General features: G+C 43.1%; 2 protein-coding genes across 3 annotated transcripts in view; one reads left to right on the top strand and one right to left on the bottom strand.

Moving 5' to 3' along the window:
• The window catches only part of LOC126272248 (RNA-binding protein 8A), a 66,714-nt gene extending 58,651 nt beyond the window's left edge, over nt 1-8,063 (bottom strand). The window contains exon 1 of the mRNA XM_049974960.1: nt 7,887-8,063. Within this exon, the coding sequence (XP_049830917.1) occupies nt 7,887-7,947 (61 nt within the window). The 5' untranslated portion in view covers nt 7,948-8,063. The remainder of the gene's footprint in view (nt 1-7,886) is intronic.
• Nucleotides 8,064-8,137: 74 nt separating this feature from the next.
• The window catches only part of LOC126272247 (geranylgeranyl transferase type-2 subunit beta), a 61,211-nt gene continuing 41,538 nt past the window's right edge, over nt 8,138-27,810 (top strand). The window contains exons 1-3 of one of the 2 annotated variants that reach the window (XM_049974958.1): nt 8,138-8,549; nt 8,626-8,733; nt 9,012-9,209. In XM_049974958.1, coding sequence (XP_049830915.1) covers nt 8,547-8,549; nt 8,626-8,733; nt 9,012-9,209 — 309 coding nt within the window. In that variant the 5' untranslated portion in view covers nt 8,138-8,546. The remainder of the gene's footprint in view (nt 8,550-8,625; nt 8,734-9,011; nt 9,210-27,810) is intronic. The other variant, XM_049974959.1, reaches the window with a different exon arrangement.

The raw sequence follows: 27,810 nt of genomic DNA, 5'->3' as shown, positions 1-27,810 counted from the left end.
GAAAGTGGTGGCGGAATGGCCTTGCAACAGCATGACTTCCAAATTATTTTTTATGTTACTCAGAGTCCTTTCCAACAATGGAAACTGCACGTAGAACTACGACAATGTAGGAAAAAACAGATTGCTACTCACCATAAAGAAGACAAGTCAAGTTGCAGAGAGGCACAATTAAAAGACACTCAGATAAAGATTTCGCCAACAGACTTAGTCGGTACAAAAAACACACACACACACACACACACACACACACACACACACAAAACCGCCAACTCCAGCATCTCGTACCGGGATGCAACATCATGTTGGATGCAAGCACCAGCCTGGAGGGGGTGGAGAAGGGGAAGGGATAGTAAAGTGTGGGTCAGGAAAGAGACAAACACTGTCTGGGGAGTAAGCAGGGACTAGACTGCCCACAGGTGCAGTGTCAGGAGGTCTTGAGACAGTGAGGTGGAGAAAAAAAGTAACAAAAAAGGAGATGGGTGGGGAAAGATGGGTGGCTGCATAGGGAGAGAGCTGCAAATAAAGAGGGTGGGAGATGAGAATGGGGAGGAGATGATAGGATAGAGGGGGTGGAAAATGTTGGGTTGAGAGTTTGTGGTCAGTATGTGACTGTAGGTTGAGGCCGGGATAATTACAGGAGTGGAGAATGTGTTGTGAGGGTAACACCCATCTGCATGGTTCGGAAAAGCTGGTGGTGGAGAGAAGACTCCAGATGGCTCTGGTAGTGAGCAACCATTGAAATCAAGTGTGTTATGTTCAGCTCCATGTTGTGCCACACAGTGGTCTACACTGCTCTTGGCCACAGTTTGGCAGTGGCTGTTCATCCTTGTGGACATCTGGTTGGTGGTCATAACATTATAAAAAGCTGTGCAATGATTGCAGCAGAGCTGATAAATGACATAGCTGCTTTCACAGGTGGCCTGGCCCCTGATGGGATAGGATAAACCTGTGACAGGACTGCAATAGGTGGACGGGTGGACTGGGCAGGTGGTGTTCAATAGCAGTATGACCACAGTCTATTGAAGGCTACTGAATACTGATTTTCCCAACATCCTTCAAACTCTAAACCAACTACCCCACTCCTCACACATCTTACTAACTTTATCCTAACACACAACTACTTTTCATTCCAAGGGAAGGTATGGTAACAAATTGGCATCCTCCCATGGCAACCTTTTTAAGGCCCATCTCTAGGATACCTTATTAACCTCCCAAAACACCAAACCATAGTCTAGGTCAGGTTCATCGATATCTTCATGATCTGGACAGAGGGCCAAGACGCCCAATCTTTGTTCCTTCAAAACCTCAACACCTCTCCCATTTCACATTTCACCAGGTCCTCAACGCAGTGTGACATCTTCCTAGATGTAGACCACCTCCTCTCTGATGCCTTTATCAGCACAACTGTCCCCACTAAACCCACCAACCACCAACAGTACCTGCATTTTGACAGCTGTCATCACTTTCACAACAACAACAAATCCCTCCCATATACCCTGGCCACCCGGAAACTGTGTATCTGCAGTGACTAAAATTCCCTTGCTCAGTATGATTGAAGTCTCAACAAGGTCTTCACAGAGAAGCATTATCTCCCACACCTACTCCGCAAACAGTCCTGTGCCATTTCCCCTCAGAGCCCCACTACACCGAAGAACCAGCCACAAAGAAGTGTACCCTTTATCACCCAGTACTACCCGATACTCGAACAACTGAATCACATCCTTCGCCAGGGCTTCGATTACCTATCATTGTGCCCTGAAATGAGGGATATCCTACCGGAGATACTTCCCACCCCTCCTCAAGCAGTGTTCTGTCACCCACCCAACCTCCACAACATCCCAGTCCATGCCTATGCCACACCCAATTCCTACCCCTTGTCACAAGGATCATATCTCTTGGCCAATCCATCCACCCAGCACTTCCTACTGCAGTAGTGTCACAGGTTTATCCTATCCCATCAGGGGCCAGACGACTTGTGAAAGCAGCTATGTCATTTATCAGCTCTGTGGCAATCATTACATAGCTTTTTATGTTGGTATGACTACCAACCAGCTGTCCACAAGGATGAATGCCCACCACCAAACTGCAGCTGAACATAAGACACTTGATTTAATAGTTGCTTCACTACCAGAGTCATCTGGATCCTTCTCTCCACCAACAGCTTTTCTGAACCACACATATGGGTGTTATCCTTACAACACATTCTCCACTCTTGTAATTATCTTGGCCTCAACCTACGGTAACATACTGTCCCCACACCCTAAACCACACGTATTTCACCACCTCTGTTCTATCAACTCCTCCCCATTTTTATCTCCCACCCTCTGTCTATGCATCCACCCGTCTTTCCCCGCTCCTTTTTTGTTCCTCCCCCCCCCCCCCCCCCCACCACGCTGGCTGAAGATCTGACGCTGAACCTGTTGGCAGGCTGATCCCTGAACACTCCACCAGACAGTGTTCGTCTTTCTCCCCACCTGTACACTACAATCCGTTCCCCTTTTATGCCCCTCCAGATTGCTGCTAGCATCTCAAAATCATTTCCATAATACACTGCTGCCATTTAATAATGAAATTGTATGCTATACACTAAGCTACCCCTAATCCCACTACTCATGAGTGCAAACTCTCCTATATCTCCTGGCAGTATACCAAATGCAAATTTCAAGCTAAATTAGAGAAAGATTGTGAGGGATCAATGTCTATTTGAGTTAAACAATATGTCAAAAAGATGAGAAAATATTTTAATTCAACAAATATGTTGGTAAAATAAATGTCAACTATTACTGCAGACAGCCAAGAACTACTGAGGAATTGAAACGAAAATTTGGAGGACCTGTAGCTCATATCCCAGTTATCACAGGAAAGCTTGTAAATAAGTAGGCCAATACGACTTATATGGTAGACAAGAACGGAAAACACGTGCCGTATCATGGTTTAGTACTGACATTATAACACTGGGACCCAAAGAAAGGTGTCAGCCAAATTTTTTTTCAAAACAATGAATACAAACAATCTGCCAACCATCTAACAGAAGCCTAGTAAATAGGCATGGCAAGTTGTGTACACTAGAAAAAGTCTGCTAAGAAACGTCAGGTTGCTGCCAGTCAGTCAGCAAAATTTCTGTGATCATTGTTCCCAGATTTTGTTTCTACATAACAAACAGACAATTTATATCATGATAATGGCACAACTGGGCAACCTAATAATGTTCCAGAAATGAAACCTGTATAAAACAGTAATGTCTAATTATGCAGCAATGGAGGTTTTCATTGATCATTAATATTAGTGTTAGTTAGCTGTGGTACTCAACATGATGAAGATTATAACTAGCTGATTAGAAAACAAGCGACCACAAGTATTTCAAGGACAACACTTGGAGAATGTAACTCATCAGTGTGCAAAACTACTTGGTGAGTATTTTCAGTACTTTTTCCTTGCTGTGATCCACATGAATAACAATAGCAGAGGATAAAAGAAGAACTGTGTCATCTTTCTGCAAGTTTGATGAGTCAAACTCTTGTCTCTCTTATACTCAAGAAATATGAGTGGGTGGCATTGTTTATTTTTTTCTCTTTTAAGACCTACTTGCTAAGAAGAACAGAGGAGAAGCTTACTAATACACACATGGATAAGAACAACTGTATAATTTTTATGACACTGAAGCTAAAGACATACCAGGTATTCTGCTTTATGGAATATACTGTTTTATGTCGTTATCAGGAGAAAGAAAACTGGTGTTCTACGGATCGGAGCGTGGAATGTCAGATCCCTTAATCGGGCAGGTAGGTTAGAAAATTTAAAAAGGGAAATGGACAGGTTAAAGTCAGATATAGTGGGAATTAGTGAAGTTCGGTGGCAGGAGGAACAAGACTTCTGGTCAGGTGACTACAGGGTTATAAACACAAAATCAAATAGGGGTAATGCAGGAGTAGCTTTAATAATGAATAAGAAAATAGGTATGCGGATAAGCTACTACAAACAGCATAGTGAACGCATTATTGTGGCAAAGATAGAAACGAAGCCCACACCTACTACAGTAGTACAAGTTTATATGCCAACTAGCTCTGCAGATGACGAAGAAATTGAAGAAATGTATGATCAAATAAAAGAAATTATTCAGATAGTGAAGGGAGATGAAAATTTAATAGTCATGGGTGACTGGAATTTGGTAGTAGGGAAAGGGAGAGAAGGAAACGTAGTAGGTGAATATGGACTGGGGCAAAGAAATGAAAGAGGAAGCCGCCTGGTAGAATTTTGCACAGAGCACAACTTAATCATAGGTAACACTTGGTTCAAGAATCATAAAAGAAGGCTGTATACATGGAAGAACCCTGGAGATACTAAAAGGTATCAGATAGATTATGTAATGGTAAGACAGAGACTTAGGAACCAGGTTTTAAATTGTAAGACATTTCCAGGGGCAGATGTGGACTCTGACCACAATCAATTGGTTATGACCTGTAGATTAAAACTGAAGAAACTGCAAAAAGGTGTGAATTTAAGGAGATGGGACCTGGATAAACTGACTAAACCAGAGGTTGTACAGATTTTCGGGGAGAGCATAAGGGAGCAATTGACAGGAATGGGGGAAAGAAATACAGTGGAAGAAGAATGGGTAGCTTTGAGGGATGAAGTAGTGAAGGCAGCAGAGGATCAAGTAGGTAAAAAGACGAGGGCTAGTAGAAATCCTTGGGTGACAGAAGAAATATTGAATTTAATTGATGAAAGGAGAAAATATAAAAATGCAGTAAATGAAGCAGGCAAAAAGGAATACAGACGTCTCAAAAATGAGATCGACAGGAAGTGCAAAATGGCTAAGCAGGGATGGCTAGAGGACAAATGTAAGGATGTAGACGCTTATCTCACTAGGGGTAAGATAGATACTGCCTACAGGAAAATTAAAAGAGACCTTTGGAGATAGGAGAACCACTTGTATGAACATCAAGAGCTCGGACGGAATCCCAGTTCTAAGCAAAGAAGATAAAGCAGAAAGGTGGAAGGAGTATATAGAGGGTCTATACAAGGGCGATATACTTGAGGACAATATTATAGAATTGGAAGAGGATGTAGATGAAGATGAAATGGGAGATAGGATACTGCGTGTAGAGTTTGACAGAGCACTGAAAGACCTGAGTCGAAACAAGGCCCCGGAGAAGACAACATTCCATTGGAACTACTGACGGCCTCGGGAGAGCCAGTCCTTACAAAACTCTACCATCTGGTGAGCAAGATGTACAAAACAGGCGAAATACCCTCAGACTTCAAGAAGAATATAATAATTCCAATCCCAAAGAAAGCAGGTGTTGACAGATGTGAAAATTACCGAACTATCAGTTTAATAAGTCACAGATGCAAAATACTAACACGAATTCTTTACAGACGAATGGAAAAATTAGTAGAAGCTGACCTCGGGGAAGATCAGTTAGGCTTCCGTAGAAATGTTGGAACAAATGAGGCAATACTGACCCTATGACTTAACTTAGAAGAAAGATTAAGGAAAGGCAAACCTACGTTTCTAGCATTTGTAGACTTAGAGAAAGCTTTTGACAATGTTGACTGGAATACTCTCTTTCAAATTCTGAAGGTGGCAGGGGTAAAATACAGGGAGCGAAAGGCTATTTACAATTTGTACAGAAACCAGATGGCAGTTATAAGAGTCGAGGGACATGAAAGGGAAGCAGTGGTTGGGAAGGGAGTGAGACAGGGTTGTAGTCTCTCCCCGATGTTATTCAATCTGTATATTGAGCAAGCAGTAAAGGAAACAAAAAAAAATTTGGAGTAGGTATTAAAATCCATGGAGAGGAAATAAAAACTTTGAGTTTTGCCGATGACTTTATAATTCTGTCAGAGACAGCACAGGAATGGAATGGACAGTGTCATGAATGGAGGATATAAGATGAACACCAACAAAAGCAAAACGAGGATAATTGTATGTAGTAGAATTAAGTCGGGTGATGCTGAGGGAATTAGATTAGGAAATAAGACACTTAAAGTAGTAAAGGAGTTTTGCTATTTGGGGAGCAAAATAACTGATGATGGTCGAAGTAGAGAGGATATAAAATGTAGACTGGCAATGGCAAGGAAAGCGTTTCTGAAGAAGAGAAATTTGTTGACATCGAGTATAGATTTAAGTGTCAGGAAGTCGTTTCTGAAAGTATTTGTATGGAGTGTAGCCACGTATGGAAGTGAAACATGGATGATAAATAGTTTGGACAAGAAGAGAATAGAAGCTTTTGAAATGTGCTGCTACAGAAGAATGCTGAAGATTAGATGGGTAGATCACATAACTAATGAGGAAGTATTGAATAGGATTGTGGAGAAGAAAAGTTTGTGGCACAACTTGACCAGAAGGAGGTATCGGTTGGTAGGACATGTTTTGAGGCATCAAGGGATCACCAATTTAGTATTGGAGGGCACCGTGGAGGGTAAAAATCGTAGAGGGAGACCAAGAGATGAATACAGTAAGTAGATTCAGAAGGATGTAGGTTGCAGTAGGTACTGGGAGATGAAGAAGCTTGCACAGGATAGAGTAGCATGGAGAGCTGCATCAAACCAGTCTCAGGACTGAAAACCACAACAACAACAACAACAACAACAACTGTTTTACATTAAAATTTAAGGTGAAATACCTCTCCTGTAGAGATCGAGGTGAACTAGATTTGGGTCAACGGAGGCGTTCAGTCCCACCCGTTGGCTTTGACCCGTGGCATTCTTTTGTTAGGTATGGATATGACTTCTAAGTGTACTAGTGCGCATCTGCGGGCTTAAATGGGGGACGACATGTTGGGTCATTAAGCTCCTGCAACTTTTTGGGCCTGTGACGGAGATAGTGAAATGCGACATATGCAAGCAGAACATGCAAGTTAGGGGTTAGTGTGAAGTACTGCAGAGCTTTTTTTAAGGTAAGTAGTCATTTTTTTTTAGTCTGTTGTTTTTTCGTGTTATGATGTTCGTTGGGGTTTTTATTCATTGTTGGTGGCTGATGTTTTGGTATCGGCACTTGTGGTTAATTTATATATCTTAGGGAAAAGTACTCTATTTCAAATTTTTTGGTATCATCGGTTGTACTTGAGCTGCATAGGTCATGAGAAGAGGTCGACTGCAATTTGTCATCCTAGCTATGTGTGTTTTGGTATCGTGACCGGTTGTTGACTTATATAGGTCAAGGGAAGTATCAGATTCCAGTGTCGTCGTCGCTATGTGTGTTTTGGTATTGGGAGTTGCTGTTGACCTATATAGGTCAAGTGAAGTGTCACCTTCCAATTTTTGTTGTTTTAGGTATTGGTTTGTGGTATCGATAGTTGTGGTGCGATGATAATTTTTGGAGTAGTTGGTTTTTATTTTGCGTTTTTTTGGGCGGAATTATAAATGTGGAAAACTTAAATAGCAAATCGATTACCTTGCAATTCAATCTCCAACAACGATCAAAACACAGATGGATTGATAATGGACAAAAATCAAAATGTCTGTCGCGTAACAGGAATGGTAATAAACGGGGCATCGACGGGGTTACAACACCCCAAATGAGATACCGAGGAAAATCGCTGTAAGCCTTCTTAACCATCAATAATGAGAGGGCAAAGTGCGAAAATGAATGCATCTACGACGAAACAAACGGAGGCGTAACATCGACTGTGGGACGGCATCTGTGTTTGGTCATGAGAAAACCAACACGGCAACTACCACGCGTCATCCACAAATGAGCGAGAGTGGTGAATATTATAGTACAATGAATTTTTTATTTTTTAGAATCCGAATTTATTGGTCTGGAATAACATAACGTAATACACATTGGATATATACGCAAGTATACAAAAGCTAACAAACACATATGGATATGAAAGCTCTATGTTACTCGCATTGTAAAAGGATTAAACATTACTTACGATCGCCTTCGTCATCAACTTCAAATTCTTCAGCGTTATCTATGTCCAGAACATCAGCCATCCTCAAATAAAACTACTATTGTTAATATGACAACAACAGACACAAACTTCGTCTTCGTGGAAAAACAACCCGGCACACTACTACCAGCAACAACTTTTCCAAAGACTATAATATGAATATGCTACACATACTGGTCATCTACGATAATGCATACATTTATTTTACATAAATTTTATTGGCTCTTTAAATGAAGTTATTCTTTGTGTTGTGTAATACGATTTGTATTTATTTTCTAATTTAGTAAATCAGCTAAGGTTTCCGTCCTACAGTTTTAAAAGAATTTCGTAAGTTCGAGGGTAGAATCATCGGCTTTTCATATTAAGTTATTATGTAGCGTGGTATGGCCGGTACGTAGGAGTAAATAAAAATTAAAGAAATATTTACAGATTTTCAAATTTCCAAAGCAAAGATAGATGTCCCATGTCGAAGTGTACGTCTTTTTTAACTTTGGCACTTGGTAGTGTTTACATTCGGGTAGTAGTTGGGTGATTATGTTGTTGAGGTTAGGGAAAATTTTAATATTTTTGCAATTTGTTAGTTTTTGCGAGTGTTCGTAATTTGAAATAAAACTGTCACAGACATAACGGCGCCGAAAAGACATGGTGAGTTAAAATTCGTTTTAATTGGTCCTGGTGTCTTTCGTTTGGTACACTTACGCAGGTAAAATTTCGTCTGCAGGCTGCACTTGTGAAAGATGTCGCTTTGAATGACAGTCATCCAAAAGAATTGCTGCTACAGAAGCATTCAGATTACATCGCTTCTTATGGAATGAATAAAGACGAATATGTAAGTGATCGTGAAAAATGATCATTCACTTTTCCAGCAATATGCTAGACAATAGCTGTATTTCGTAATATCAGTTGAGTAGTTACCAAAACTTTCGTTTTTCCATTTATCAGTTGTTAACTCGGCCTGAACCTAAGTCTGTATGAAATAAATAACCACTTATGTGTAGATGTGAGAATTAGTGTTTCTTTTTCGTCTATCGTTTTCATGCGTAGTGAATATTGTTAATAGTCTGCGTTATATGCATGAAATGATATGATGTAGTTTTTCACTTGCAGGAGTACTGTATGACTGAGTACCTTCGAATGTCTGGAATGTACTGGGGTTTAACTGCTATTGAGCTAATGGGTAATTTAGACAGAATGAATAAGCAAGAAATTTTGGATTTCATTAGAATGTGCCAGGATGAATCTGGAGGTATATCAGCAAGTGTTGGACATGACCCTCATTTGCTTTATACATTAAGTGCTGTTCAGGTAAGCTACTATAAAAATGTGTGTGGGAGAGAGAGAGAGAGATATGATGATGATGATGATGATAACAATGCCAATTGTAAGTTAAACAAAATTACAGTTTGCCCCTATGTGACACTGTTGTCATAGTATTTTTTAAAATTAATTCATATATATCAGTACCTATGAGGGAAAAATTCAAAATCGCAACTGCTGGGAAAAAAAAAAAAAATACATTCTTTGCACTTTTCTTCAGATGTTGTTCATTCTGGTATCAAATATTCATGTCCCTAATTCCTCCCTCCCTTTTGCATTCCTGTGCTAGTATGAACTATTTCTTTTACTCTTTCATGCTGCTGTAATAATGATCAATTTACTACATCACTAACAAACACAACTGCAATATGCCTACATACAGAAAATTGGTGACCATAAATTTGTACATCCCACTTTCATACTCTCCATTTTGGTGCTGAAACTCTGACTTCTGAAGTCAGGGGGTTAAAAATTACTGTTGGTAACATTTTCCACCCGGTACTTGGGTACTCTGTTGCTACAGGTGTGAGATTGTCCCAATGCTAGAGCCTTTTGCTTACAGAGGTAGGGAACCAATGAGTAGGCATATAGTCGAAGTATCTACATGCATACTATACAAACCACAGTGAAGTGAATGGCAGAGGTTTCTGCCCACTGTACCAGTTATTAGGGCTTTGTTCATATCCCATTTGCATCTAGAGCAAGGGGTGAATGGTTTCTTAAATGCATCGGTGCGCACTGCGATTAACCTAATTTTGTCTTTGATATCCTTGCTGAGTACATTTATAGTTTCATAGGTACGCTAAGGCTGTTGAAGATGTTTTCAACAAAACCTTGTATTTTCTCAGAATAAATTTCCAATTCAATGTATTTGTTGCATTCTGCAACTTTTATTTTATGTCGAATGTTTACCTGGGTAAATGTCTGAGGAGGAACAGTCTCATTGGTGAAAGTTCACACAGTATTAGCAAGTAGAAACTTTCTATTGTTGCAATGAGTCAAAAAATATTATAACAGGGATTGTCAATAAGATCAGTAGCCTAAAGCATTGAGACAATTGCTATACAAGTTTTTCTTGTAAAATTATAAAATAACTATTGTGTGTTTATGGAATTTGTTGAGTTTGGTGCTATCTTACTTGTAGAAGGCACTGAAGGCCCCCCCCCCCCCCCCCCCCCCACTTGAAAGTGAAACTACACAACTTTATGCAGGTACAATAGCTTAATGCTGTTGTTGAAGGCAGTTTAATTAACAATTTACTAAGCCTTGAATTTTCGAATTTTCATTAAAAATTGCTACACCCTGGAGTTGAAAATTGTCATCTTCTAGCTGTATCCATCACAATATCTTATAAATTGGAATTAACTGTAATGGCTCTGTTGGTTTTGAACATGTCATTTTCAGGCAAGGTGTATATTTGGCCTATTGGAGTCTCTGGGTTCACCTTACATAGAACGTCTATCACATGAATCCACACATGAGGCTTCTCAGTGTGTGCAATAGAAGGAGATGGACCACATGCATGAGGAAATGTCATCTTTAGTTCATCATCTTCTTCGTCTTTCCCCAAAATGTATGCAAGCCATCACCTGATTTTATACACTGTATTTATCTATCCATTTATACCTGATAACGACAGTGTTTCTTGGGGTCTACTGGTCAACTGTTGTAATGAACTTCGAACCTACAAGAATATCTTGAAAAAGATTTTTGTCATATCTGGAACTACAGGAGTGAATGTATGAAATGTTTGAGTCCCTGGAATTGTTAATGCTCTGCTGAAGCAACTGTTCAGAAATGTGGCTGTCTCTATGTATTTATTCTGAGTTACAAATGTAAAATTTACTCCAGAGAGGTTTTCCACTTTCCAGTTGAATAGCTGCTGAGGTATGAGAATTTGATTGTCATATGGACGTTGCGAACTTTCTCGTGTTGCCAACCTCTTGAATGTGCTCCTAACTCCATCTCAACGCCCATTTCAATGAGCTGTTGCTGCCATTCAGCCTCTATATCAAAATCAGCTTGATGAAAACATATATTTAAATAGTTTTTCTTCGTACTGAGCAGCAGCACCATCAGAAAAGTAGTATATTTTTGTAGGTTCAAAGTGTTTTCTTGAGAATTCAGTGAGCTTTTTCTGGAAGCACTAGACAGCCACAGTGTTATGTTCAAGGCAGTGTGAAATAATAACATAACTGAGATGTTCTGTTTCTGTTTTTCCTTTGTAGTACGTAACAAATGAGTGAAGAGTGGCTTGCTGACGTGTCCAATGATAGCTCTGGACGTCATCCTGCATCAGATATGAGTATTTCTCTGAAAAATCACATTACACAGCTAATTGTGACTCTTGTACTGTTTCTCTAGTGTGTTTCATAAATGAACTTCGTTATTTTGCAATAAAGTCATGATGGACCAACATAGAAGATGAAGGATTTTGTAATTTTTCACATGTTACCAACTAAAGGTTAAGCCTGAGGTTGTATTTGTTGCATTCCGCAACTTTTATTTTATGTCGAATGTTTACCTGGGTAAATGTCTGAGGAGGAACAGTCTCATTGGTGAAAGTTCACACAGTATTAGCAAGTAGAAACTTTCTATTGTTGCAACGAGTCAAAAAATATTATAACAGGGATTGTCAATAAGATCAGTAGCCTAAAGCATTGAGACAATTGCTATACAAGTTTTTCTTGTAAAATTATAAAATAACTATTGTTTTTACAAAAGTGTCTACTGTGTCGGGTGATTTCCGACAATGCCAAGAATTTTTAAAGCCAGAAAGATGCTAAAGTGCAGTGTGGCTATAACCTGGAACTTTTAGGTAGAGCTGTTCATGATATTGATGAAAATTATCATAAATAGAAAAGTGAGTGGTTTATATCATATAACTAGATGCACATCTCAGTGTTCCCATCTTGTTAACATGTGCTGTTTTGCTGACCAGGACCCTACTGCGGACGCATTCGGGAGGACGACGGTTCAATCCCGTCTCCGACCATCCTGATAGGTTTTCCGTGATTTCCCTAAATTGCTTCAGGCAAATGCTGGGATGGTTCCTTTGAAAGGGCACGGCCGATTTCCTTCCCCATCCTTCCCTCACCCGAGCTTGCGCTCCGTCTCTAATGACCTCGTTGTCGACGGGACGTTAAACACTAATCTCCTCCTCCTCCTACTGTGGATGACCTATTGTCATATCTAGCGGAAAAATTTTTTCAGGCATTTATTGTGTAATGTATGTTTTTTCATGTATCCTGCACAAAAGACTTTGTTTCAGTATGAACCATATATGAAATATGACCCTTTTTATGATAACATGATTCCTGATCCTCACCGCACATAAATGTCTGTTGGATATAAAAACCAAAATCTCGAGAATTAAGTGAGATATCGTTCTGCTGTCAGTTTTAAATAAAATTATGATATCTTGTCTAGATTTTATTTGCTACATTGTACTGGCTAAAATTAACCACGTGCAAAATCTATGCAATGCAATTTTATCACTGCAAACTCTTCAAAATTTTGCCCACTGCATTACTCAGTTTTATGTGGCACAGTAACTGTGAGGAATAAAAAAAAAGAAATTTAGTTATTTATGGAGCAAAGATATAAAATTGTAAGATGGGTGAAAACCTAATTCTTTTGCCATGTAGTTCTTGTAAAATTGGGTCATAAGTGTTTCACAGCAGTCGGAACATGGTCTCTCTGCACAGCCGAGCCGTATACCCAAAGCAGTGCCCAGCATGGAGAGAGAGAGCACATCTGTAGAAGCATTAATTACCTCAATCTTTGTTACTTTCTCCTAATGATGGATTTCCTTTGTATGTGTTAAAAGTTATTAAAATCAAATAGGAAGAATGTAGAATTAAAAAAAAAAAAAAAAAAAAAAAAAAAAAGTGATTTCATGCCTGAATTCACCCCATATATTTTGAACAGAGCTATAAAAAACGTGTGTCTGAAAGGCAAATACAGGTACACATGGACAAATTGTGACATTCTGTAGTGACACTGTGAGCTACCGTTCACACAGGATGCCACAAATTTTGTGATTTAGTTATGCATTTCGCAGTATGGCGTCATCAGTCTCACCTGATGTGATTCGGGAATGCTTAATGTTGTGGATTTACTCCTTGTATAACCTGATCCCATGATGATCCCAAAAGAAACTTTGAGAGGTGTAAGAGTGTAGTGCAAGGCAATTTTGTTATTATTCACAATTTTAAAAGTATGTCTGGTTTAGAAAACTAAAATTTATTGAACTTAGAAAGAAAAAAAAAAAACATCATGTTGTATACCAAATGGAAGTATATTAAAGAGCTTTAAAATGACACATTTTCCAGGTCTGTATCTCATCTATTTCCTGACACTCCAAGGTGTAGCAATTTTAAGATTCAAGACATAATAAATTTTTAATTAAATCACGGAAAAAATGTATGGTTTTCATTCATAACTATGTAGGAACACTAGGTACGGTACTCCAAGTTACATCAAAATCTAAGAGGTCAATGTAAATTTTCACTCAAAATTTTGTTGATTTGACACAGATTGATTAATTACTGAAATTTAAGAAAGAGAAAAAATGTTTGTTTTATTCAATGATTACTTCAATTTTTAATGTAACTAACCTATATTACTAATTAATGGAAAATCTCATATAAAGATGTGAAACAATTACTAACAAAGAGATAGAGGGGCTGGCCAGTACTTACCTCAGCTCAGTACAGCCGATAGAAACACAAAAAAACAACCGAAAATTTAAGCTCCTAGCTTTCGGAATAAATGTTCCTTCATCAGGGAGGAGAGAGGGGAAAGAAAGGGAAGAAGGGAAAGTGGATTTAGTTACTCACAACCCAGGTTATGAAGCAACAGGGAAAGGAAAACAGGGAAGGTAGCAAGGATGGAGGCATGGTTGTCAGAGGGAAGCCAAAGATATTCTACTGCAGGTACTGTGCCAGCTTCAAACCAAAGAGGATGCATACAGAAGTAAAGAGGTGTATAGTATAAAGATGTAGGATGGAAAGATGCATGAATGGCTAAAGAGGAAAGGGAAAGAGGAGAAGACTGAAAAGTAAATGGGAGTGAGGTTGTTTAACGTAGGTTTAGTCCAGGGGGATGGCGGGATGAAAGGATGTGTTGGAGTGCAAGTTCCCATCTCCGCAGTTCAGAGGGACTGGTGTTGGGTGGGAGAAGCCAAATGGCACATAGAGTGTAGCAGGTTCCTAGGTCCCTAGAATTATGCTGGAGGGCATGCTCCGCTACTGGGTATTGGACATCTCCTAGGCGGACAGTTCGTCTGTGTCCGTTCATGCGCTCAGCCAGTTTAGTTGTTGTCATACCGATGTAAAAGGCTGTGCAGTGCAGGCATGTCAGCTGATAAATGACATGTGTAGTCTCACATCTTTTCTATCAAAAGGCTTAACCTTTAGCCCCACACCTAAATTCAACCACACTGCCCTGGTTAAAGATCTCCTCTCTTTCACCCGGAACCTCAACTGGAAATATCACTTCACCACCCAAACACAGCCCCCAAATACTAGACCCAGTGTTGAACCTTGTTTAGAACAGTTCCGACCGCCTTCTCAAAGGGATCCTCCTCCCCTCCCCCAAAACCATCCCTTGCAGACGTTTCAGGAATTCCTCACATCCAGTGTTGCCTCCCAGTCCTTCTTGAAGAACATTCCGACAACCCCCAACATCACCCCAGCTGAATCCCGTGCCATTAAGCAGCTGAAAACAGACCGCTCTATTGTAATCCTTCCGGCGGATAAAGGCTCCACAACTGTGGTACTTGACCGTGTGGAGTATGTGGCAGAAGGACTGCGTCAACTCTCCGACACCTCAACCTACAAAGCTGTTACCCAGGATCCCATTCCCTCCATTCAGACTGAGCTGCAGAAAATCCTAAAAATCCAAGGTCCCTCACAAGGCCTCACAATGGCTTCCATAGACTTACTCACTCCACCTGAGCCACGTACCCCTACCTTCTACCTATTACCCAAAATCCACAAAGAGAACCATCCTGGCCGTCCCATTGTAGCAGGCTTCAAAGCCCCAACAGAACGTATCTCAGCTCTGGTAGACCAACACCTCCAACCTATCACCTGCAGACTCCCATCCTACATCAAGGACACAAACCACTTCCTAGAACGCCTCAAATCCATTCCCACTCCTCTCCCACCTGAAACCTTTCTTGTCACCATAGATGCTACATCCCTTTACACAAACATCCCACACACCCATGGTCTCTCTGCCCTTGAGCACTACCTCTCCCAACGCCCACCCGAAGATCTTCCAAAAACCTCGTTCCTTATCACACTTACCAACTTCATCCTCACCCATAATTACTTCACTTTTGAAGGCCAGACCTACAAACAAATCAGGGGAACTGCCATGGGAACCAGGATGGCTCCATCCTATGCCAACCTCTTCATGGGCCGCATGGAGGAGGCTTTCCTGAAGACCCAACAGCTGCTTCCCCTGGCCTGGTATAGGTTTATAGATGACATCTTTGTGGTCTGGACTCATGGTGAAGAAACACTCCTTAATTTTCTCCATAACCTCAACTCCTTTTCGAATCTGAATTTCACCTGGTCCTTCTCCAAAACCAAAGCCACCTTCCTGGATGTTGACCTTCATCTTGTTGAAGCTCACATCCACACCTCTGTCCATATCAAACCCACCAACAAACAACAGTACCTTCACTTTGATAGCTGCCATCCATTCCACATCAAACGCTCCCTTCCCTACAGCCTAGGTATTCGTGGCAAACGTATCTGCTCCAGTGACGAATCCCTCAACAATTACACCAATAACCTGACCAGTGCTTTCCTCTCCCGCAACTATCCAGCAGACCTTGGCCACAAACAGATCTCCCGAGCAATACATTCCTCCCCGTCCAACAACAATATTCCTACCCTCAGACCACACAGAAGCATCCCCCTTGTCACCCAATATTATCCTGGCCTCGAATACATCAATAAATTACTCCGCCAGGGATATGACTTTCTCAAGTCAACCCCTGAAATGAGATCATCCCTTGACAAAATTCTCCCCACACCACCCAGAGTTGCCTTTCGTCGTCCCCCTAACCTCCGTAACATCCTTGTTAAACCCTGCAATATTCCCAGACTACCTTCTCTACCCAGCGGTTCCTACCCCTGTAACCGACCCCGCTGCAAAACCTGCCCCATGCATCCCCCCACAACCACCTACTCCAGCCCCGCTACTAGGAAAACAATTCAAGGCAGGGCCACATGTGAGACTACACATGTCATTTATCAGCTGACATGCCTGCACTGCACAGCCTTTTACATCGGTATGACAACAACTAAACTGGCTGAGCGCATGAACGGACACAGGTGAACTGTCCGCCTAGGAGATGTCCAATACCCAGTAGCGGAGCATGCCCTCCAGCATAATTCTAGGGACCTAGGAACCTGCTACACTCTATGTGCCATTTGGCTTCTCCCCCCCCAACACCAGTCCCTCTGAACTGCGGAGATGGGAACTTGCACTCCAACACATCCTTTCATCCCGCCATCCCCCTGGACTAAACCTACGTTAAACAACCTCACTCCCATTTACTTTTCAGTCTTCTCCTCTTTCCCTTTCCTCTTTAGCCATTCATGCATCTTTCCATCCTACATCTTTATACTATACACCTCTTTACTTCTGTATGCATCCTCTTTGGTTTGAAGCTGGCACAGTACCTGCAGTAGAATATCTTTGGCTTCCCTCTGACAACCATGCCTCCATCCTTGCTACCTTCCCTGTTTTCCTTTCCCTGTTGCTTCATAACCTGGGTTGTGAGTAACTAAATCCACTTTCCCTTCTTCCCTTTCTTTCCCCTCTCTCCTCCCTGATGAAGGAACATTTATTCCGAAAGCTAGGAGCTTAAATTTTCGGTTGTTTTTTTGTGTTTCTATCGGCTGTACTGAGCTGAGGTAAGTACTGGCCAGCCCCTCTATCTCTTTGTTACTAACCTATATTACCACACATCAAACAGTTCAGTTGTCTTGTGTGCTGGTTCTCCTGCAATCTGTGATTCACAACAACACAATCCTGTGCTCCAAATGTACATTCTCAGAAAATTGTTCTCAAATTAGTGCTGATGTTTGATACTATTAGGTTTCTCCTGACCATGAATTTCCTCATGTCCTGCCCTAGTCCTTGTGCTTCAGTTTTTTCAGACTTCTTATATTGATATAAAGATGATTGTAGCATACGGTTGAAATGGTTTGTTGTAAAATCTGTCTTTGTAATTTGTTTAAATAAAAGAAAATAAAAAGAATTATTATATCATGGGTGTCACCAAAACAGCAATTATCTCTTATTTCACAAAGTATTCTATGCTATTCTTGTGAGTGCACAGCGAGTGTTGAAATACATACAGAACAAGGACCACAAAAAATAAGAATCAACAATATTAGAGTGCCAAAAGTATAGTAGCATAGAGCTAGGGGGTAATGAACACACTACAAACATGTGAAAGTAAAGGTCTGTCATGGTTTCTTCAAAGAAACCATATCAGCATTTGCTTTACCAATTTGGACTCGCATTCGGGAGGACGACGGTTCAATCCTGTCTCCGGCCATCCTGATTTAGGTTTTCCGTGATTTCCCTAAATCGCTTCAGGCAAATGCCGGGATGGTTCCTTTGAAAGGGCACGGCCGATATCCTTCCCTAACCCGAGCTTGCGCTCCATCTCTAATGACCTCGTTGTCGACGGGACATTAAACACTAACAACCACCACTAACCACCACCGCTTTACCAATTAGAGAAAGTATGGAAAAACCTACTCAGGCTGTTTGTGCCACTAATCATAACCACATTTCTCAGTCAGGAATTGATTCACCGAAAGTTGATGCACACTCCATGGTACACAGTGGCCCCTAATTATGTAAATGGTGTTTGACTGGCTGCAGTATTTGTAATTTTGGACGACACTATATAGCCTGGGAGAGGGGATAATGGTCATTAGATGTACAACCATTAGTGTACGCCAGGCAGCATGGTTGGACTGTTTTGTCTGGAACAGCGTGTGCATTGTATATTCTGCAGCAAACAGTTACGTTGAGGTAAGATGGAGGAAGGCAGTCAAGTTTGGAGACAGTGGCCCTTCTGTGTTAACAGTTTCAAGAATAAACAATAAATTTGATGCTACTGGTAGTGTTTTGCATGTGAAGGGAGCAGGTAGGCCCTGGTGTATGCATACTGATAGTAACAGAGCTCGTGTGTTAGAAGCCGTTAGCTCATTCCCTGGGAAGCCAAACTCTCAAAGGTGACCTTTACTGTCTGCACAATAAGACATTAATGACCTACGGTGACAGCAAGGTGGTGCCATACCAGTGCGAGAGTGGCTGAATCAGTCGACTTACATGGCTGTCAAGTGGTCAGCTCGTTCTCCCAATTGGACACCACCTGACTTTTTCTAATGGAGTGTTCTAAAAGACAAAGTGTGTCAACATTACATGCGCAGTTTGGCGAAAGTACAGGAAACTGTAACACAAGAGTTCCACAGGATACTAGTACAGGTGTCGTGCTGCTTGTGACAGTGTTGCTCCTCCTCTGCATGCATGTATCAGGTTGGATGGTGCATTGGTGAACCAGTGCCATGGAGAACAGAGATTAGAATTCTTGTAACGAAAGGTATGAGAGCAACTTGTTTATGTTGAATTTTACATTCAAGTGCTGTTGCTAGCAGTCTCTGAAACAACATACACATAATTATGGGCCAGCGTGTATATTACGTTTGTTATTGGAATTTTTGTGGCAAGCAGCAGAATGTCATACATCATAGGAAGCAGTAAAACAACAGATATCATACCACTACTTGACATCACATTAAACTCGCTATTTCTTCCATCAGTGGTAGCAGATACAACCATCATTTTACCTGGAAAAAATGCACACAGAAAACAGCAGCAGTAAATATTCTTGTGAGATATCCTATACAGGGATTGTCTGTTACTGTGAATTTAAATTTGACTATTTCATATGGGCATTTAGGCAAACAGGAGTCATGCACTGCTTTGATTTATTCTTGAAGGCGGACAACACTTTAATGTTTGTTATTCTGTTTGGAAGCTTATTGTAAAAAGTCTGTCTGCATATACTCGATATTTATCCACCAGTCTTACTTTCTCTTTCATAATTGCTCCAATTTTTAAAGTTCTTATTATGTATGTACTGATGTATGAGTTTACGTTTTCCTGGAGTATGGTGGTTTATAAACAATTTCAGATATTCAGCTGGGTAGCATCTTCCAAATGATGCAGTATTTCAGCAAACATGACTTGTTACAATCTTCAGACAGTTGTGATGTCTGATTTCTCTCTTCTGCTGGGCACATTCTTACATACTCTCCCCGCCTCCCCGCCCTTCTCTGCTGAGCTAGAGTCCATAGCTTGGCTCCTCTGGGAAGTGTATGGCCAGGGCACACAGCATGGTCCTCAGTCTCTTTGCCACCACTATGAGGGTGGGATGTAGCTGATCTGGAGAAGGTGTGGCTATGTGGTGTGATCTAAACTCTTCTGTTGGGCATAGCATGAATGGATCTTTCCACAGACAGCCATGTTTTGAGCATGCACAAGGCTAGGACCATTGAAGGGCCCTAAATGTTTCAAGCATCACACACAGACTGCCCTCATCACATTTATGCAGCACTGTGCAGTGACAGAGCGAGGTGGCGCAGTGGTTAGCACACTGGACTCGCATTCGGGAGGACGACGGTTCAATCCCGTCTCCGGCCATCCTGATTTAGGTTTTCTGTGATTTCCCTAAATCGTTTCAGGCAAATGCCGGGATGGTCCCCTTGAAAGGGCACGGCCGATTTCCTTCCCAATCCTTCCCTAAACCGAGTTTGCGCTCCGTCTCTAATGACCTCGTTGTCGACGGACGTTAAACACTAACCACCACCACCACCACCACTGTGCAGTGAATTGCTACCTAATTAAACACAGTAAGAAGGAACCCTCAGAGTACTCTCTCTCCTCCTTGGGAATGCACATTTCTTCATCCCAGATGTGGACCAAATTCTGTAGTTTACTGGCCTCCAAAGATCAACATCATCTCCTCCCATGGTGGTATTTCTGCTTGTGCAGCTGTTCTTGCTAAACACCTCATGACCCACTTAGTGACAGTGTCAGCATCCTCTTCTTATCCGACTACCTTTTTATGAGTTAAGAGTGAAGTTGAAGTTACCTCCTGTTCTCTAGACTTCATAACCCTGAACATTGTACAGTTGGCTCTCAGAGCTGTCAGACTCCACCTGCCCACGTGATGGTGGAGGACACTTCCCTCCCTGTTGCTCCTGCACAATCTACTTCAGGAGCAACACCTCCCCCCTCCCCCCCCCCCCCCAACTATGGGGAACGTCAGTCCCCACTTCTCAACCATAGAAGTATAAGTCTTCTTTGGTTCCTCCCGCCAGGAAGGGATCCATTGGGTCACTCCCTTCCCAGGTTCCTAGCAGTGGCAAAGCTGACACCCAACAGTGGCTGAAGCAGCCACATGTAAGTCATAGAGCTTCACAGTCCTCTGCAGCCCCTGAGACTAAATCAGTGAAGCCCTCCCAGCTGGACAAACTTAAGGAGCAGTGAGAGAAACCTAAAAAGAAAAAGACCCCCAAGAACCAAGGCACTGCAGTGGCACCCGCACCACCACTACCTACAGATTCTGTGTCTGAGGATGATGTGGAGATTCTGGCATCCGCTGGGGACGTAGATGTTGCTGGGCCCTCAGACACAATGGATGTCAATTGCACTAGTACTCATCTTGTGTCAACAGGTGACCTTGAGGCGTAGACTGCCTCCTTGAGTGTTTCATGCCTTCCCAGTCCCACGATCACGTAATCCTCCAGTGGAATTGTGGTGGTTTTTTCTGCCGCCTGGCTGAGCTACAGCAACTGTTAAGCTTAACACAGGTGTAAAGCTAAACAGTTGCCATATGCTGTCTGCAATGCCCTCCAGGAAACCGGGTTCCCAGCAGTCCGGACCCCTGCCCTCCGTGGCTATAAGGGATATTACAGGAACCATAGCAACTATAATAGTGTGTCAGGTGGAGTTTGTGTCTTTTTCCTAAACTCGGTATGTAGTGAACCTGTGCCCCTTCAAACTCCCTTGAAGCTGTGGCTGTCAGGATAAGGACAATGCAGGAAATAACTGTCTGCAATGTATATCTTCCTCCAGATGGTGCAGTACCCCAGAATGTATTGGCTGCACTGATTGATCAACTCCCTAAACCTTTCCTACTTACGGGAGATTTTAATTTGCGTAACCTCTTGTGGGGTAGTGCCATATTTACTGGCCAAGGTAGGGAGGTCAAAAGTTTACTGTCACAGCTCGACCTCTGTCTCTTAAATACAGGTGCCCCAAACATTTCAGTGTGGCACATGGCACATATCCGGGCATTGATCTCTCAGTTTGCAGTCCTGGCCTTCTCCCATCTATCCATTGGAGAGCACTTGACAACCTGTGTGGTAGTGACCACTTCCCCATCTTCCTGTCACTCCCCCGGCGTCATGACCACAGATGCGTGCCCATATGGGCCTCAAACAAGGCAGACTTGGAAGCCTTTACCTCTGCTGTCTCCGCTGAATCTCCTCCACATGGTGTCATTGATGTCGTCATTGAGCAGGTCACTACAATGATCATTTCTCCAGTGGGAAACGTGATCCCTCGTTCTTTAGGGTGCCCCCGATGAAGGCAGTCCCTTGGTGGTCGCTGGAAGTCACTGAGGCAATTAAAGTGTGTTGGCAAGCTCTGCAGCGACATAAGCAGCACCCTTCCCTAGAGCACCTAATAACCTTGAAACGGCTCCGTGTCCTCTTTCGCCAGCTTATAAAACGACACAAACAGGAGTGTTGGGAGAGGTATGTGTCAACCATTGGGTGCCATATGTCACCTTCCCAAGTCTGGATGAAGATCAGGCATCTTTCTGGGTACCAGGCCCCAATAGGTATCCCTAACATTAACATGAACAGCTTGTAATTTACTGACACAAACACGAATGCTGAGCAGTTTGCTAAACACTATGCTCGAGCCTCTGCCTCAGAGAACTACCCCCCAAGCCTTTCAGACCCTCAGACTGTGGATGGAAAGGAAAGCCCTCTCGTTCACTACAAGCCACAGTGAACCCTATAACGCCCCATGTACGGAGTGGGAGCTCCTCAGCGCCCTTGCACATTGCCCTGACACAGCTCCTGGGTCGGATCGGATCCACAGTCAGATGATTAAACATCTCTCGTCTGACTACAAGTGATATCTCATCATCATCTTCAACCAGATCTGGTGCAGTGGCGTCTTTCCATCACAGTGGCAGGAGAGCATCATCATTCCGGTGCTAAAACCCAGTAAAAATCTGCTTGAAGTGGATAAGGATCTGCCCATCGGCCTCACCAATGTTCTCTGTAAGCTGCTGAAACATATGGTGTGTCAGCGGTTGGGTTGGGTTGGGTCCTGGAGTCATGTAGCCTACTGGCTCCATGTCGGGGCGGCTTCCACCGGGGTTACCCTACCACTGATAATTTAGTATCCCTCGAGTCTGCCCTCCGAAGAGCCTTTTCCAGATGCCAACAACTGGTTACCATCATTTTTGACTTACGTAAAACATACAACATGACCTGGTGACATCATATCCTTTCCACATTGTATGAGTGTGCTCTCTGGGGCCTGCTCCCAATTTTTATCCAAAACTTACTGTCGTTTCATACTTTCTGCGCCCAAGTTGGTGCCTCCCATAGTTCTGACCGTATTCAGGAGAATGGCAATTCCGCAGCCCTCCGTATTGAGTGTATCGCTCTTTTTAGTGGTCATTAACGGAGTAGCAGCAGCTGTAGGGCCATCGGTTTCCCCTTCTCTGTATGCGGATGACTTCTGCATTTCGTATTGCTCCTCCAGGACTGGAGATGCTGAGCGGCACCTACAGGGAGCTATTCACAAGGTGCAGTCGTGGTCTCTAGCCCACAGCTTCTAGTTTTCAGTCACAAAGTCTGTTGGCATTGTACCATTCATCTGGAACCTGAACTTTATCTGAATGATGATCCACTGACTGTAGTGGAGACGTATTGATTGTTAGCACTGGTTTTCAATGCCCGATTGACTTGGCTACCTCACCTTTGTCAGCTTAAGCGGGTTTTGTGGCAGCACCTCAGTGCTCTCCACTGCCTGAGCAGCACCAACTGTGTGCAGATCGCTCTACTCAGAGCTCTTGTTCAATCTCACCTTGACTGTGGGAGTCTGGCTTACAGTTCAGCGGTGCCCTCAGCATTGCATTTACTTGACCCAGTGCACCCCTGAGGCTTTCATCTAGTGACGGGAGGTTTTAGAATGAGTCCGATGACCAGTGTCCTCGTAGAGGCCAGAATCCCTCCATTGCGGATCCAACATGCGCAACTGCTTGTTAGTTATGTTGCACACATTTGTAGTTCTCCTGAACATCTGAATTACCATCTCCTTTTCCCACCTGCAGCAGTTCATCTCCTGCATCGGCGGCCCAGGTCAGGGCTCACGATTGCGGTTTGCGTGCGATCCCTTCTCTCTGAACTGGAGTCCTTCCCTTTACCTCCTCTATTTGAGGTCCATTCATTTATACCTCCATGGTGTACACCTTGGCCGAAGCTTCATCTGGACCTTTTGCATGGCCCTAAGGACTCCATTAACCCCACCACTCTTCGCTGTCACTTCCTCTCAATTCTTGACGTGTTCCGGCGCTCTGAAGTTGTTTACACTGACAGCTCGATGGCTGATGGTAATGTTGGCTTTGCTTATGTCCACAGAGGCCATATTGAACAGCATCCCTTGCCCGCTGGCTGCAGTGTGTTCACTGCAGAGCTTGTGGCCATATCTTGTGCACTTCAGTACATCCGTTTCTCTTCTGGTAAGTCGTTTCTTCTGTGTCCTGACTCCCTGAGCAGCTTACAAGCTGTCGACCTGTGCTACTGTCGCCATCCTTTGGTAGTAAATATCCAGGAGTCCATCTCTGCCCTGGAACAGTCCAGTCATTCAGTGGTGTTTGTGTGGACCGTCAGAATCCCAGGCTACAAACTTGTTGACAGGCTGGCCAAACAAGCTACACGGAAACTACTGCTGGAGATGGGCATCTCTGAAACTGACCTGCACTCTGTGTTACACCACAAGTCTTTTCACCTGTGGGAGACGGAGTGGCATAACAGTATTACAACAAACTGTTTGTCGTTAAGGAGACTGTGAATGTCTTCCCTACAGGCTTCTTGCAGAGAATCAGTTGTCCCTGGTCAGCTCCGCATTGGCCATAAGTGGCTCACATATGGTTACCTCCTCCATCGCAAGGACCCACCTCAATGTCGCTGTGGCTCCCAAATGACAGTCATCCACCTCTTGCTGGACTGCCCACTTTTAGCCTCTCTGTGGTCGACTTTTTAACTTTAGCAGCATTCTATCTTCGGCGTTGGGCAACAATGCCTCAACAACAGCTTTAGTTTTATGTTTTATTCGTCAGGGTCGGTTTTATCATTTGATCTGAGTTGTAGTGCATGTCCTTTGTCCCTCTGTGTCCTCCACGCTAGGGCCTTTAGGGTGGAGGTTTTAATGTGTAGCAGAGTGGCTAGCTTCTTCGTTTTTATTCTCATGTTCAGCCAGCCATGGTAATCTGCTTTCTTGTTTTTAATTTCTTCTCGCTGTTTCTTGCCTCTCTCTGTGGTTTTCTTGTCCTGTTTTGCCATTGTAGTGTTTGTTGTCCTTTGTTCTTCTGGTTCTTCCTTTCTCCTGTTATTGTGACATATGTCGTCTTTGCGTTCTTCGTTGCCTTGGGTAATTGTTCTACTGGGAACACGGGACCAATGACCTCACAGTTTGGTCCCTCCCCCCTTTTAAACCAACCAATCACAGCTTACGCTCGTGGTTTGCGTCCAGTCGCTTCTGTGCGATCTGAAGTCTTTCCCATTACCACCTCTCCTCAAGGTCCATTGACGTACACCCCCATGGTGTACACCTAGGCTGCGGATTCTTCTGGACCTTTCACATGGGCCTAAGGACTCCGTTAACCCTGTGGCTCTCCACTATCACTTCCACTCGATTCTCGACATGTACTAAAGCCATGAATTGGTTTACACTGACAGCTCGATGGCTGATGGTCACACAGGCTTTGCATATGTTCATGGAGGACATATTGAACAGCACTTCTTGCAGATGGCTGCAGTGCTTTCACTGCAGATCTGGCAGCCACATCTCGTGCTCTTGAGCGTAGTGACTCCTTGAGCAGCCTACAAGCTATCGACCAGTGCCACCCTCGCCATCCTTTGGTAGCGTCCTTTCAGAAGTCCATCTATGCTCTGGAATGGTCCCATTGTTCAGTGGTGTTTGTGTGGACCCCAGGACACATCGGAACCCCAGGCTACGAACTTGCCAACAGACTATGCAGAAACCACTTCTGGAGGTGGGCATCTCCGAAACTGACCTGCATTCTGTCTTATGCCACAGGGTTTTTCGGCTTTGGGAGGGGGAATGGTGTAACAGTAAACTCAACAAACTGCATGTCATTAAGGAGACTACAAATGTTTGGAAGTCTTTCATGCGGTCTTCTCACAAGGAATCAGTTGTCCTCTGCCAGCTCTCCATTGGCCATACATGGCTACCTCCTCCGCTGCGAGGACCCACCTCGGTGTTGCTGTGGCCTACAAATGGTGGTTGGCCCCCTCTTGCTTGACTGCCCACTTTCAGCTGCTCCGCGGCAGACTTTAAACTTTCCCAGCACCCTACCTTTGGTGTTGGGTGACAATGCCTCAACAGCACCTTTAGTTTTACATTTTATTCATGAGGGTGGGTTTTACCATTTGACCTAAGTTTTAGCTTGTGTCCTTTGTCCCTTTGAGTCCTTCACCCTAGTGCTTTTAGGGTGGCGGTTTTAATATGCTGCAGAGTAGCTGGCTTCTCCTTCTTATTCTCATGGTCAGCGAGCCATGGTAATCTGCTCCCTTGTTTTTATCTCGTCTACTTGTCTCTCACTGTGGGTTTCTAGTCAGATTTTGTCCATTTTAGTGTTTGTTGCCCTTCTGTCATTCTTGTGGTCTTCTCCTTTCTTCCAGCTGTGTTTTGTGTGTCTCAATTATTTTACTTCCACCCTTGTGAAATTATTTTAATCTGAATGAGGGGCCGATGACCTAGCAGTTTGTTCCCTCCTCCCCTCTTTCAAACCGACCAACCTCAGCAGTGCAGGAAAATATTCATTAGATGGATTACTACTTACCATAAAAAAGACATGTTAAGATGCTTGCAGACACAATTAAGACGTTTGCACAGTGCTTTTGGCCACAACCATCATCAGCAAAAGAGAAAACGCACCACTGATACAAACAAGCCAGCACACTTCTCACACACGACTGCCAACTCTGGCAGCTCAGGCCAAAATAATGCTGAATTAAATAGTGAGCCTTTCACTGACTCAGAACTGTTGGCACGTTACAAGATACAGCTCCAGGTCATGATTAAGTTCACGATTAGATGATCCAACTTCTGATCACAGAATACATCACAGACTCCATATGCTTAGTGTCTTGTGTTTGGCTGTAACATGTTTTCCTATTGCAGTGGAAGGATAGTGTCATCATCGCAATCCTTAAATCAGACAAAAACCCAACATCCATCAGTGGCTACCACCTCACTATAATTCTCTGCAACCAGCTTGAAAGAATTGTAGCCCACAGATTATGCTTGGGACCTTTTGTCCCCCCTATCAGCATGAATTCTGGGAGGGATGCTCCTCAATGAAACACTTGCTTAGGTTGAAGACAACTCTCCAGCAGGATTTTTCTAAATGCCAACATTTTACTGCAATCTCTTTTGACCTACTTCAGGCGTATGTCACAGCTTGTCTCCATCACAGTTTACTTTTGAGACTCCATATTAATTTTTATTCATCAGTTTTTATTCTTACAATGGTTTTGGGGTTGAGCTGGAATGTAGCTCCCCACAGGTTCAAGGGAAAGACATCTCTCAGGACTCCATGTTGAGTGTTACATTCGTCATCACCACCATGGACGGGCTACTGACCTCCGTTGGGCCAGTAACTACCCCATTGTGTGTCGTTGACTCCTGCATTTGGTATAGCTAACAGTGGCGGAACACTATCTCCAAGGAGCCATCCAGAGGGGCTCCAGTTGAAGCCTATCCCTCGGATGACAGTTTTGTCCCACGAAAACATAAACTATGTAACTCTGTTGTCATACCACAATTTATCCTGATGCAGAACTTGGGTACTTAGCACGTCAATGTTGTTGCTCAGTTCTGATTTTTGGGACTCCTCTTTGGTAAAAATATCACATGGCTGCCCCATATTTGTCAACTTAAGACCAGCTGCATGAAAAAGCTGAATGCACTCTGGTTCCTTGCCCACCTCTCTTGTCAGACAGAATGCGCTACTCTACTGTGTAATTACTGGGTCTTGGCCTTGTCCCAACTGGACTTTGGTTGCTGGGTTTACTGCTCAGTGGCATCTTCAGTTCAGCCCTGAACTTAATTTACCTAGTACATCATCGTGAAGTAAGAGTGGTTAGAGGCACCTTCTGGGCTACTCCTCTAGAAGTCTCCTTGTTGAAGTGAGAATCTTACCTCTTCAGTT

The sequence above is a fragment of the Schistocerca gregaria genome, chromosome 5, assembly GCF_023897955.1.
Source record: "Schistocerca gregaria isolate iqSchGreg1 chromosome 5, iqSchGreg1.2, whole genome shotgun sequence".
Classification (NCBI taxonomy): Eukaryota; Metazoa; Arthropoda; class Insecta; order Orthoptera; family Acrididae; genus Schistocerca; species Schistocerca gregaria.
This window is presented reverse-complemented; position numbering and strand designations above follow the sequence as displayed.